The sequence below is a fragment of the Scomber japonicus genome, chromosome 24 (assembly GCF_027409825.1).
Source record: "Scomber japonicus isolate fScoJap1 chromosome 24, fScoJap1.pri, whole genome shotgun sequence".
In the NCBI taxonomy this organism is placed as follows: Eukaryota; Metazoa; Chordata; class Actinopteri; order Scombriformes; family Scombridae; genus Scomber; species Scomber japonicus.
The window spans coordinates 13,346,270-13,361,182 of NC_070601.1; the positions used below are offsets into that span (position 1 = coordinate 13,346,270).

General features: G+C 37.0%; 2 protein-coding genes across 3 annotated transcripts; one reads left to right on the forward strand and one right to left on the reverse strand.

The window, feature by feature from the left end:
* The first annotated feature begins 399 nt into the window (after positions 1–399).
* On the forward strand, positions 400–5,123 carry LOC128354193 (cobalamin trafficking protein CblD-like). 2 transcript variants are annotated; one of them, XM_053314460.1, is made up of 8 exons: positions 400–447; positions 893–932; positions 2,060–2,201; positions 2,356–2,573; positions 2,825–2,930; positions 3,056–3,171; positions 3,276–3,362; positions 4,355–5,123. In XM_053314460.1, exons 2-8 carry the CDS (start codon positions 921–923, stop codon positions 4,562–4,564), a joined length of 891 nt encoding a protein of 296 aa, XP_053170435.1. In that variant the 5' UTR covers positions 400–447; positions 893–920; the 3' UTR covers positions 4,565–5,123. The 2 variants fall into 2 exon arrangements, with proteins under 2 accessions (XP_053170435.1, XP_053170434.1); XM_053314459.1 differs by lacking the exon at positions 400–447 and having other exon boundaries at positions 776–932.
* Positions 5,124–6,091: 968 nt separating this feature from the next.
* Positions 6,092–7,997, reverse strand: LOC128354202 (ly6/PLAUR domain-containing protein 6-like). Its single transcript, XM_053314469.1, has 4 exons — positions 7,877–7,997; positions 6,619–6,717; positions 6,338–6,468; positions 6,092–6,259 (listed from the first exon to the last, which is right to left on the reverse strand). Exons 1-4 carry the CDS (start codon positions 7,995–7,997, stop codon positions 6,092–6,094), a joined length of 519 nt encoding a protein of 172 aa, XP_053170444.1.
* Between the last annotated feature and the right edge of the window lie 6,916 nt (positions 7,998–14,913).

A 14,913-nucleotide genomic window follows, 5' to 3' on the forward strand; every position in this document is an offset into this window, starting at 1 on the left:
TTAACTGTTGATTTGCTGCCATCTAGTGGTTAGACATAGAAAAACATAATAAAATTAATTTATACTTTTCATTCATAGTGAGTCTCACAGTGCTGCATTATTTATAACATAGAACACACAATAAGAATACAATTATAAGAGTTCAGGGTAAAATATTTCAAGAACTGATAGGTTTTAGGTCATTTTTAAAGAGTCTAGCCTCTGGTTTTGTAGTGTTAGTAAATTAATATTGTCACTAATAAGCACAATTTTACATTTAAGAAAAGTGACCTGTTGTTAATATTTATTTTGACAATAATAACACCACTTACATCCACACACTGCTTACATCAAACCACTGCATATAATAACAAAGGCAAAGTGCGCATGTGTAATTTTTGCCCCTCGTCACTACCCGTCGTTGTTTTGGCGAAGCCATTGACGTTCAGGCTACGTGCGAGTTGTCAGGTAAGAACAGTTTGTACTTTCATACTATAATCCAATTAACTTATTTATAATTGTCATTTTTTATGAAGACTATGAAGACGTATGTTGTCCGCGCTGTCACGTAGAATGTACACAACGAGCTCTAACAACTATGTGGCTGAAAAGAGAAAGTGTCAAAACAAAATGTCAGCTGACCCTTATCAGCTCGTGTTAGGTAACAACGGCAGCAGCTAGTCAGCCAATTGTTTGTTTATTCATGACATTAACATATATAGTTTGGACGGTGTGTATCTTAAGCATGTTTATTGTTGTTACTTTGGAAGATAAATGCTATCGCAGCCCAGTGAAATATATTTGTAACCATTGCATCATGCTCAAAGTTAGCTGCTTAGCTTGTTTTAGTTTAAAAACAACGTGTGGTAACTAATGCTTGTATACATAAGGTTATGTTTTTTTTATCCAACAGGTTAAACACACGAAAGGAGGGGATTAAAATGTCCAGCAGTGTAAGTCTCATAACACCTGTGTGTCTTGTCTCTTGTGTAAAGTGTGTTGTAACCAGACTCCATTAAAAAAATAGCCAATTTAATGACACATGCAAAATAACACTCGACTCAAAAATGATCTGCCACTAATATTAAGTCTACATAAGTGTATTCATCTTATTATTTGGCCAGTTCATAAACTTACACATTTTCTATGATGACTTTGCACTTTTCAGATTATACAAAACCAGATATAACTCTTGAAGTTTCTTCTACAACAAGTGATGAACTTTTCAATATATACAAGTTTAATGAAACATGAAACCAGTTGCTACAGTACAACCATTGAAAATAAGTAATAGCATAGACACAAGAAAACAAAATAAATCTCGACAAACACAAGTAGCTATAAGTACAAAAAACAAACAAACAGTAAACGGTAGAGAAAAATATAAAATAAAGGGGCATCGTGTATCACTGTGAGATAGCACAAAACAACAGCAACAACAATCACCAAATAGTAGGGATATTAACTAAATAAGTGATTTCCCTTGAATCGTAAAGATGCTGAATTTACTAGAAGATACACTAACTGACCACTTTATTAGGAACACCTGTGTAATCTAATGCATTACAATACAACAGCTCTGCTTTAAATTCTACTTTTATAAAGATTATACATTTTCAATTGTTGTTGACATTGTCAGAAAGGTGATAATCTTACTTTACTTGCATTATATTGAATGATGTTCTTAATATGTTGTCCACTCTATTAACATACTTCAGGGGGCAAAATATGACATTCAATACAAAAGTAGAATTTATGGCACAGCTGTTGTATTGGATGAGTGTATAGTGTGTTTATAGGCTAACCTGTATTGCATAAGATGTATATGTTTACCAACTGAAAAGAAAACTTTTAGATTGTCAGATAATTTGAGGGAATTGGTTTGACCTTCTTAATTCCGGAGAACTATTATCTCTATTAAGGCTAATATGTAGCCAGTTGTTAGTGTCTGCTGCAGTGTTAAAAAGCAGAGGAAGCATATAGCTGCAAGTATGATGTCCCACCACGGTCATTATGAGAATATTGGACCTGTTTCATATAGTGCTGCTGTCTGTTAATAGATGCATTTTTTTCTCTGTAGGTGCTGTGTGGTCGAGGCAGGCTGGTCCTATCTCAGACCGCTGGCCTTCAAGCTGCAGCTGCTCTCAGGGTCGGCAGAGTTAGAACCTTCTCTGCTGCAAGCTCAGATGAGCCTTATGTCACTGTATCACACACAGATTCAGGTGAGGTACTAAATATAGCAACCATCAATTATTGGTCAACAACAAAATCAGTTCTAAAATAATTGTTGTAAAATGTCAGATTTTGGTCCAATAAGCAAGGCAAAACCTAAGACATCAAATAAATAATAACAAACAATCCTCATGTCTCCTCCAGGCCCCAGGACCGTGTGGCCTGATGAGAACATGGGACCATTCGGACCTCAGGACCAGCGCTTCCAGTTACCTGGCAACGCTGGATTTGACTGCCACCTGGAGGGCATGGAGGACCAAAAGAAAACTCCAGTCCACAAGACGGTTCCAGACGTACTTACAACCCCAAGCTGCACAGAGAGACACCAGTTTATACTGGCTCAGTTTGTTAATGAGTTCCATGTAAGTTTATTAAAATATACAAAGACACTAGGGTCACATCTTTTTATTATTATTATTGATGTTTGTTTTGTGAAATCATGTTTATAAGTACTGTGAGATATCTTGTTTTGGTCTCAATAATACTTTCCAAAGAAATAAATGTTCTCTGGACAATAAATTATCTCCAGGGCTCAAAGCTGCTGTGTCAATGTGCACTGTTGAAACTGGAACGATATGTAGTCTGAAACAATGTGTGTTTGTGTGTTCATCAGGGAAAACTGGGTCCTATATCCACGAGAGTACACAAAGCTGAGCAGTACTTCAATCAGACGGAGACAGATTGCGCCATAAATTCCTGCCCTGAGCTGTTAAGAAAAGGTAAGATAAGGTTTACGGCTTAAGAAAATGTTATCGTCTGTTAGTAACATTCAGTTGCTTGTACTAACCAAACTCTGTGTGTGTGTGTGTGTGTGTGTGTGTGTGTGTGTGTGTGTGTGTGTCAGATTTGGAGCTAATGTTCCCCACAGCGCCAAACACTTCCATCACAGTTGTAACAGTCACACAGAGCAGCAGCCGGTGCGAGGCGGCAGAGCAGGACAAAGATAATTTGCTTCACAAAGTGAGTGCCACGATGTCTTGAGTGTTAGTTCTGTATGTAAAGTTTGTAAATGTGAGAGGTGTGAAGTTGGAGAGTCTGCTCACTACATTTCCTCCTAACTGCAGTTTGTGAGCGGCGCCAAAGAGATGTGCTTCGCTCTGTGGACCGCAGGCTACTGGGCGGACTTCATCGATCCGACAACAGGAGCAGCTGTGAGTTATGTTCTGTTTGTGCTCGTTTTTAGAAACATTCTTCAAGAGAAAATACAATCCAGCGTTAAGTCGTGCTCCTCCGCTATTAAGTGTGAAAAATATTTCCAAACAATTCCATAAAGGGCCGTGTGCCTGCAGATTTTTGTTCCAACAAAGCAAGACCACACGATTCGACCAAACAACTGTCTGAAAACTGAGATCAGTCTCGAGCCTTGTGTTCTCCTGCTTGGTTGGAATGAAAACCTGCAGCCACATGGACCCTTTATGGTTTGTGTGGTCCTGCCTGACCTTCTCCCATCACTCCCAACACTGTAACAAGGCAGAAAAACACTAATCAATCAAATTGTCAATAGACAGGAAATTACTCAGCAACTGTTCATCATTGAAAAAATTGTTTTAAGTAATTTTTAAAGCACAAATGCCAAATATTGACTAGTTCAAGGTTCTTAAATGTGAGAATGTGTTACTTTCCTTGGTCATAAATCAGTGTAAATTTAATACTTTGGGTTTTTTGTTGGGAGGCTTCAGTATCACATGACTGTACTTTGTTTTTTAGACCAAATGATTAATCAATTATCAAGAAAATAATCTGCGGATTAATTGATAATGAAAATAATATTCATAATTCAGACTCAGAATATTGGCTACATATTAAAACAAACGTCCTCGCAGTGCTCATCCTCATACGTCCTGTGGTGTTTGACATGTTGCTAGCTGGCTGTTGTGTTCCCTCCCTGAGAGAACGTAGAACCTAGATTTTAGTATCACCTCCTGAGCAGTGCTGCAGTTCAGAGTCATGGAACCTTAGACCTTGGCTACACCTCAAATTAGGAGTCATTAAGTTAATGTTGTAGAAAATGGTTACAAATATAAGAATAACTTATCATTAGTACATACATACCACCCTTGAGGAGCATATTAATATTTGTATTTTTTATTGTTTATTAGAAAATAGTTGAGTAATTCTTTTGTTCCTTGTGTTCCCCAAACAGTTCTTTGCATCTCCAATGAGTCAAAGCGCTCTGCGGACAGAGGAGGAACTGAGAGATCTAGGCTTTCACATCGAGGTGTCGGCCTCCTGTACAGTTATACGCCACATCTTGAGAGGAACGCCTTTGTTTGTTGGGACTGTTTTTACCAACGCACCAACTCACAGCGCCGTCATCGCAAGACTACAAGGACTTTCAGACGATGAGGAATAGGCTCTTTTTTGTATTATTTTGTCAATATTATTATTATTTATACTCTACAGAGCTAAATCCAAACACAAGTGTGTTTTAAAGATGCTTGGAACTTGATGTACAGTAGTGTTGGTGGTTTATGGATTTATGGACGTGAGTGAGACTCCGTGTACCTCAGTGCTGTGCCTGACTGACAGGTCACCTTTAAACCTGGCTCATCCTGCACAACAGCCACAGAAAAACACACACTCTAGGTGCAGAATTTCACGTGACATCGGCCATTTGTTGAGTCTATAGAAAACATTTAGAGTATGACGTGTGTTTTATGATAACAGAAACATTGATATTAAATAGAAACCTTTCACAGGTAACCAGGCAGCGATCAGTTCCTACTGTGAAAAATCCAGATTGACCATAAGATTTAGGCTGACTCGTCAGGTCAACACCTTTCATACCTACAAGTGTACAGTATTGTTTTTTTTTTCTCTGAAATGTTGCACAGGATCGAAAGAAACATGGATGCTGTGTTTGTTGAAGCAGTACAGCTGTGAAGAAAAAATAAAGTGACTTAATCAAGATGTAGTGACAAACCTTTTTTTCCTCTAGTTATTGTGTGTTCTTCACAGAAGTGATGTTAGTCTTAGAACAAGATCCCAATGTTTAAAAGTTTAAAAATATGTGAATCTGCAAAACGTATAAAATTATGCCCAATATGTTTAGAATGACTTCAACCACATCCACATTGGACTTGTGTGACTAATTTCTTTTATTTCTCACTTTTAATAATAAAAAAAAACATTATAGAAATGGGTGCATCTTTATAGATTATAGGATGTGACATTGCTGTCTCTTTGTCACCATCTAGTGGTTGATTAGATTTACATCAACACATTTTCTACAGAAAGTACAAAACAGACCGAAAAAGCCAGCAAATTGTCTCAAAAGTTACAAATTGTAAATATACATGTACAGTAAACATAAATGAAAGAGTGTTAAAAACTATGATGTAGTTTCTCAGAGATTAAGACTAGTCCTAAACCAAAGACAAGACTGTTAAAATATCCATTGAGAAACAACTCTAGTCTTACGACCAGATGTATTCCCTCTCCTGGAATTCTGCCCTACATTAATTTACATTTTCAAATGTAGTGTTGATGCTTAAATGTGGAAGACAGATTGTAAAATCTGGACCAAACCATAAGTGAAGTTATGTCAAGTCACAATAATTAGTATACATTTATCACATACAAAAAAACAAGATAAAAATCAATATTACAAACAATTTAATATTGACAAGACACATACTGTTGTAAGTTGGACAATTTACAACTGTTGTATGTCTGTTACAGTTTTCTGAATGTTCTTTTACACTTATATGTATAATACATAATTTAATCCATCATGTTTTTTAAACAGGATAAATTAACAGCAAAATTATGTAAATTAGAAATATAAAAATGAATTACACAAAGTTAACGAATCATTGCTAAGTTAATATACTTTGGTTGGCACTTTACAGTTCACTGGACCTCATGATATGTGTCACTGTCAAACTTGTCTTGCAGTGAGGATGCTGATGACGATGTAGCTCAGTGTTGTAGGATGAAGGCCTGTGCCCTTGCTGTACAGAGGAGAAGTGGAGGAGAAAACAGCGCTGCTCTCGTTTTTCGGCACCAGCAAATTACAGATGTTCCCCTCACAGCAGGACGAGCACACCTTGAAGGAGGAGATAAGAAAAATGTCCCTGCAGGTTGTGGACATTAATGCGGTGTATAATCAGGAAACTCCACATACCTTATAGCCATTATCAGTGACATGAGCACAGCCAGTGAAGAGACAGTTCTCCAGGGACACACAGCGTTTGGTCACAGATACACTGTCGCCATGGTTATCCATCATGTGGAGTGTGTAACAGTACCTGGTACCTGGAGATGGGACATGACACATAAAGGGAGATTCACTTTGACTCCTGCCTCACCTACCTGTACTTCCAGGTTATTTTAATTCCTCAACATCACGATTTTCTTCATATTTTAGTAAGATTGTGGAGGTTGGTATCCAAAAATCTCAGATACCTTTTGGACAGTACACATCTGGTGCCCAACGATTACACTCATAGTTGTCTGGAGCATCTTGACACGTGAAGCACTTGAAGCCACCAGGATGAGGTGTAGCTGTGGAAGACAGACACATGTCAGTACTTTTAGCAACTGACAATGTGAGATTATGATATTCATGGTTTAAATATATACATCTTCCTTGAATTTAAATGTGTATTTACACATGTTTTTTTTGCACCTCTTAAATTTGTATGGCTGCTGACAAGTTGCTTAACACCATAACAGTACTAAAAAGAAAGAAAGAGAGTGTGGATCTAGGTGTGGTTTGGGCAACCAGTTGTAGAAGAGAGAGGTGAGTTGATGAGCTCAGCTGGTGTGAGGAGCTGTGGGGGACTGAACCTTCTACTGTGCTGCACTACTCTCATGGAACAACCTTTCTTTAACCACCAGAGGGCAGAACCACTTCTTCGCCTGCTTTGAGGTGGAGTTACCGGAGGCAGCCACACTACATTATTTATACAAGTGAAGACCTAGATTCAAAGTTGTTACATAAAAGATGTTTTCCAGACAACATCTCTGAATAATCATCTCTTCAGTACGCTGCTTGGAAACAGCTATAGGTCTCAAGGTCAACCACTTTTCAATCACAAAAACAAAGCCTGTTACTCATGATACACACACCACAGTTCAGTTCCCTAATCTTTCGTTTCATGAGCCTGTTGGAGGCCGATTTTGAAATGTTTTGAGAAATTAAAAATAGAATACTTTAATATATCTTAAGTTGACACATCATGTCTTTCTAAATTGGGAAGTAATAATGAACTTTCCTTTTCTGTTTCATGTACCCATGGCTGAGCCCTACTCTGACTGAAAGATGTGCCAATAGCTAAGATGGTACCTATGATCTTACAAGCAGCAAATGGAAGCAGACTATTCTACACTGATAACTGTTTGGAACTTGATTTGATTTAATAACAATGAATTGAAAACACTTAACTGAATCTTTTGTTATAAGTTAAATGATTATAATTATTCTTTGTGTCTAAGTAGTGTGTGTGTGCATGTCTGTCAACACATAACAGTTTTCTCTTGCATTTGTGTAACAGTACTCCTTTTTTGTTAAAGTCAGTCGTAAACAAACACTTTTTGCTTTCCACACCTGCTGTCCTTGAATTTCATAATGTGGTCCTTCAGTGTTCTAGCAACCTCCCAAGTATGGTCACTGTGGTTTTTACACTCAAAACACAATCATACAGATGTAATATGCTCTTACTTGAGGGATGCAGCAGGATGATGTCCTTCATGGTGAAGTCCCGTGACTGGACTGTTTTCAGCCAGTTAGCAATGTTGGTCATTAGCAGGACCCAGGCCACTGTTGGCCAGGACTCCATCATTGACCCCAAGTATCTTCATGCACTCTTATGATTTAGCCAGATGTGCACTGTGGAGAAGAAGCAGACAATGGGTTATTTTACCCAATGAACTATGCTGCACTAGAGCTTACCTATTTTAATGAATGGCTGGTAAAAGAAAGTTAATCGAAAATAATGTTGACGTTTTCATTAAACCATAGTTGCAGTGAAGGATGAAAACAAGTCATTCAAAGAAACAGAAGCTGAAGCCTAATAAAAGGTGTCTATCAGCTGTGTGTTCTGCTCATGCTATAAGCTTGCTTCGCTATTTAAATGTCAAAATAAACCCCACAAGTCTACTGAGCTTTAACTCCCAGCATCCATCCCTGACTTGAATATGTCATATTCACTATTCTCTTCTAAAATTGATCTTTCTGCTGATATTCTGATACTTAAGATATTTACCCCTTCCAGACTACAATTTCATCAATGAATACTTGAAAAAAGTGTAAAATTCTACGTGATTATCTATTTTAACAAATAAAGCTGACACTTGTAACCTGTAACATGAGTAATGTTTCAACTACGAGCTCTGTTTTTCCCCTCTGGGAATTTAGTCATTAGACCGTGCTTTGCCAGATGTTTTTTTCTGTCATGCTGTGGGGTTATTCATTGGTTTAGCCAAGTCAGCATTTGTATTGTCTTTTCTTTTAACTCCCATCAAACTGCAACAGCAGTTCAAGGAGGAAATGTCTCCCTCTAGACCTTCTTTACTTCCAAATCAGTTCCCTTGCTAAATAGATTCACTGCCCCATTAATAAAGCGCCCAGTGTTGGCCCTCTTGGGCAGGAAATGAGGATCAGGGTGAGAGACTTATTGAATCTGAAGATATGTCTGGAGGTTTATGCCGTAAATGTTAATGAATTTCTAACAGATGAAAAATGTCTCTCTCATATTAGGAACATGTTTATTTAATTTAACTTTAAAGCATTAAAGGTGCTCTATTGTATTACATCTTCACACTTGGTTTGATTAATACTGTTGTCACTACTGTTGACACTTCAAAATGCTCAAGCAGTAGTCTTAAAATGTATCCCTGCATACAAACACTTTTTGTAAAATTTCTTGACATTGAGAGTGAAAGTTTTTTTAAGAACGGATTTCTTATCATGACCATGACTTTAAGGGATTTAGGAAGAAATGTCCTCTTAGCTGTTGTGTTAAATCTTGACATCTCTGAATCTGGTGCAGCTATGTTGTAATGCAGGGAAATAATAGGCAATGATATTTTAACATGTATCATTTCATTGCGATTAGACAAAATAAACTTTCAAAGGGAGCATTCCTGACTGCAAAAAGTACTTTATTACGTGAAAATATTTTACCTATTCTTTTCTTATTAAGAGATCATATCTGAATGCCATTGATTTATAGACTTAAATATAACTTTTGCATGCAAGAAAAACATGTTGATTTTAAATTGTAATTAAAAAAAACGCTTAATTTTTCACAAGGTTCAGCATTCTTTTTTGATTATATAATGCAAGCTATGCACTGTAATTGTAACATTGATAAATCTGGTGATAAAAACGTATTGCTATTAACTGCAAAGAAATGTTAATAACAACTCGACACTGGTCAGAGATCCAAATGAGTGAAAGTTACATTATAAAATTCTTGGGTGGTGTATTCAGTGACACTTGCTTGCAAATACTCTTCTTGGATTCACAAAGATGTCAATCAATGTATTAAATACCAGATGACCTGGTTTCGCCCCTGAATCAAGATCATATTCATATTTTATCCCCAGGCATTGTGCCGGCTGTATGGTTGTAAGTGCTTGTTTTTTTTGCATTATGCATGCCCCAATAATATTGATCCATATATTCGCCAGAGACAGAATAACCATACAATGTACTCTCTGCTGCTGTACATACAAAACCTTTGACTCTTGGTATTGAAGGCAACCAACACAACCATAAAATTTAAAGTGAAAAATGTAGGCATGTTGTATTATTGAAAATGAACCTTGGGTATACCTACATGAGTGTACATGATACCTTTATGAACATATTGCAATATTAAGGAGCAAAAACACTTTTCAATTCAATTTCAAAATCAAGTCTCAAATATTTTGGACTAATGTACACATAAAACACCACTGCATATTTACAGGAAGACAATTAATTGAAAATTAGCTACACAAACTGCAATCATTTAGATAGCTGAAATCTTTTTTCAAGCTTTTTCATTAACATTTCCTAGATCAAACTACTAAGTTGAGAAAATAAATGGAAGAATTATTGATAATGAAAACAATTTAGTTGCAGCCCTAATTGGATCCCACTCCACTTAGCACTTGAGGCACAATGTTGTTTCTGTGCTTAACTTGTTTAAATGGAGCGACTGTATTAACAATTTGAACCCCCTATCTATATTTGCATATCTGTGGACCATGTGAAAATCCAATTAATTAAAAATCTGTCCTTGTGTGTCATGATACCTCTATCTGAACCATTGTGCGTCAACACCATCACCATCAGGAACACTTGAGTTGATAGTGGAAACCAGGCTTAATTACATGACACAGCTTTTATTGAGAAGGATTCAGTCTATAGGCTTGCATTTATTAAACCCCTCAGAGTAGTAGTGCTACTGTATAGCTCATAATGATATGCTGAAAGCTGAAAGGAACTGGAGATTAGCTCTCCAACTTTGAGCTGTCTGATAGATGCTTGGCCTTGGTCTGGAGTAAAAGTTGGTTTGGAGTCTTAGAGGAGGGGGCAGGAGTGCAGGGATTAGGTACAATGCCTCCCTGTTACAACTGGAGAGGGATGGAGAGGGTTTATATCTCTCAGGGTTCAATCAGCACCGACCAACTCCTTTGGGTTTCAGTTAAAAGGCCACGCAGGGCTAAAAGAATCTGGAGGAGAGCAGGTTTTAAATCTTTCTGTCTCCCTTGACGACAGGGGATAACGATTGCAGATTGCAAGTGTAAAAGTTGATGAGTTTGGTTGAACTAAGCAGCATCTGTCACAATTATACATTATTAGTGTTAAACACTCAAAAAGTGAGTCTTTACAGTAATTGCACACATAGTGGTGAAGCAGTCATCTGAGCAAAGTTGTGACATTCAGCTAATAAGTTTAAAATAGAGACAGACAGCATTTAAAATACAGTTTGACTCATGACCTCTTCATACCAGAGATAAGTTGTGCTTACTTGCAGAATTCCATGCTACAAAAGTCAAATGTTGTTTTACTTATATTACTGAAAATATACTTTTCATTGGCCTAAATTAATAAAATAACTCAAGTCAATGTCCAAAATAATCCCCTAGTTATTAAAAAAAAGAAGACGGGTAAGGTGATATAAAGGTTACTTGCTACCTTCTGTCTGCAGGCAGTGCTATGTTGCCTTCAAGCGCTGTCAGAGTTATCATTTTGATGGATGGAGCCACGAATCACCCACAGCAGTGTAAACCTGGGAAAGTCATGTTTAACCAAACTGCACTGCAAATGAGGGCCAATCTTTTTACAGAAAATGAATCTGCAAGTTAAACATTAAGTAATTGTCTCTTCTCAAACATGGATATGTGGTGCTTAGCTGTGGCGTAAAGTAAATATTACATTATTTATAGACCAATCTATTCATTGAGAAAATAATGAGCAAAATAGTTGATGTAATTCTTTGTGTCGTTTGTGTCCTTTATGGTGATATACAACAAACTTGCGTTAAAGCATTAATTGGACACATCAGTTATAAGCATTGTGTGCATTTTGTTGATAACAGTAACCATTTAATGTCCACAAACGCATATTTGCACTTGTGTATAGGATAGTATGAGGAACACGTGAAGGCAGAATTACAAATGGACCAGTAAGACAAACAGAGAAAGTGTTTAAATATCCCGAGACCTCTACAGTTGTCCCAGAAAGCATCACTGTACTGATAGCTATACAGTGGATTGCCCCAAAAAAAGGAAACGTCTTTAAGGAAGAAAAATGTTCTAATAGTTCCACACATTTGCTCTCCCAGTGGACCTGACATGAAATATCCACCAAAATGTCAAATGTGAGCTATTTAATTCCTTAGATGAAGGATAATTGCTCCAAATTGGTCAAGCGTGTCAAAAGCATACTCGATCGAGATTTAGGCCACCAGGATTGCCTTTGAAGTTCAGCCGATATCCAGCGGCTCAGTTCTATCCACCAGACACATATGGCAGGGGCTTAACTTCTGTCATACAACTGCTTTTGTTTTACGGCCGAGGTCAGAGATACATGACTGCACCAGAAGAATTACAGTAAACAGTGTTGCTGAAGTACAGCGTATGATAACCTAAACACTGAATCAGAGCTGTGGTTAAAAGGTTAGGGTTACACACTAACAGGCAGCCTCTCCAAGAATCTCCATCTGGGTTCACTGAGTCACTACATGACTGTGAGATTTTTATGAGGTCCTTGCTGAGTTGTGCATCTCATAAAATGTGTCCTGTCTTAACAGCATCATTTAACGTAACTGAAAAGGATCCAAACATACCAGTGGCTCCTCAAAACTCAAACCTAAAACCGAACATTCATCAAAAATGTTGAGTTTTTCACTGAAGTTCTGTTATTTTCATTGTAACATGCAACCAAGCTGTAACTTTTTGCAAAGAGGGGTTTAATTACAGCAACTTTACACCAGCACCAGATGTGACTGACAGACATATTTGCAGGAACACAAAATTAGACCCCCCCCAAATTTCTCAGTTAATAAAACTTCAGAAAACATTCCCTGTTCACTGCAATGAATACGTCTGTTTAAGTCCTCCATAGTAAAACACCATAAACACAATGAATGCCTGTGTAAATGTGTAACTACCTTCACTAGACAAATGTAGTAGCTGCAGTGCATCACATTCATCTTTTAGGGTGCATACTCACACTACAAATCTAAGCTGCTACACGATCATTAAGACAGCCTGAATAATTAAAAAGCCTATTTATAGCACTAATGAATAAGCAACATCCCCAATAAACATTTCAGCTGCAGCATAGTAACTAAGACTGGGGCAGCATCACCATCAATCTGCTTAAAATCCTCTTTCCAAAAAAAAATGTATTAATTGTAGCCAATTTGAGGTGGCTGTCTGATAGCCTATTAATTAAGTTAATTGAACGTTGATTTACGCATCCGTTTATTTTCAAGACCCGATTGAAAACTGAATTTAATCACAAAATCTAAACCACAAGTGTTGTTTGAACTTGAAATCCTATGTTTAAATTTTAATTTGGCGCTGCTTTATAATGTGCAACATTTACAGACGCATGCAAAGTGAAGGAAAAAAGCAATAGTGCGCTACTTTAACATGCAACTCACCAGCTTTATTCCCTTGTTAAGCCCGCAGGAGACTCACTGTCTGACCTTCCGTACTGTAGATGAACATCGAAAACTACCCCTGAGTAGTGCTGCTTAGGGGAGTAGGAGGGTGCTGCTACGTCATAGCAACGTCATTAGGACTCCTAGTAGGTACGACTAGACCAGTCAAAATATATTGTTACATTTTGGACAAATAATGTTAACTGATAGGATCCACATGGAGCAAGATGAAGCTCATAGAATCACATCATTCACCTTCAATGTGAAATGCATCATCAGTGTCAGCAGTAATGAGTCTATGTAAGCTGCTGGTGCATGTGACCTGGCATCATCAAACACAGTAGTGCAATGTCATTTATTCAATTACCCAAGTTCAATTTTTTTCATTTAATGCCACTTTACAGTTCTACGCCAATAGATTTCAGAGGGAAATAATGTGCTTTTTAATCCACTACATTTGTCTAACAGCTTTAGTTAAGCTACTTGATACTTTGCATGGAGATTTAACATAGAGAAAACAGTGAATAAAACATAAGTATTTAGATGAAACTACCTAACCATATATAAAGTTGTTATCCAATAGTACTCAATAGTGTACTATAGATGAATACAGTTTTTCAGCATGATTAGTTATTATTATTTTACATTGTGGTATGGCTACTTAAGAATCTAAATCTTCCACCACTGTGATAATAACATAGTTAACTATATTATAGAATCAGTGACCATGATGCTTATGCTCGCTTTCTAAAATAAATTAATAAAATAGGCAAACTTTGACAGTTGAAGGGTCGGACCTGCTGTAATAAAGGTAACTGATCAGAACCTATTTGCCAAAAATCAAAACTAACTCAAGTATATTGAAAAGATTCTTGTATGATCACAAAGTGGTTTAGTATATTTAGAAATGGTGATAATTTAGCTTAGCTTTAGAAAGTATTTAATGACGTTCGTATTGTCCGAATATGTTCAACTACATAAACCCAATATACTGAAAAAGCCCATATACTGGACCCTATAATGCAAACTGTGATGATTTTGTAAGAGTTATTATTTCCATGATTTTTGATGCTTGAAGGGCAAAGGGAGAATTGAAGCTGTTCTTATTTGGATATTTTTCTGTCTCTATCGTTAAAACGAGCAGAAAATAGTAATTGATCATGGGTCACAAATGCAGCACTAGTGCAATGAGATTACATATCTATTTCATGATCACAAATTTGTCCAATGACATTAATGACAACACCTGCATCCTGTGATCAGCTATAATGACAGAGTAGTTCGTTAGGAAACACCTATGCAAACTAATACTATAGCTACTTTTACAAATTTTACTTGTTCAAAGCTTATACATTTTTAGTTTTTATTAACATTGTCAGAAAGTTGATAATTCTACTTTATATGTTAATGAGGTCATAGTGGGTGATGGTGGTGTACTGAAAGAGTACCTATATTTTGCCACCCTTTTGTATGTTAATGGGGGTTCTTTACTGTCACACAACCCCCAACCAGACATGCCTCATTGTTGTCCAAAAGCTATTTTTCCTCCTATAATGCATGGCTATCATTCTTTGATTTAGCTACTTTTGAGACC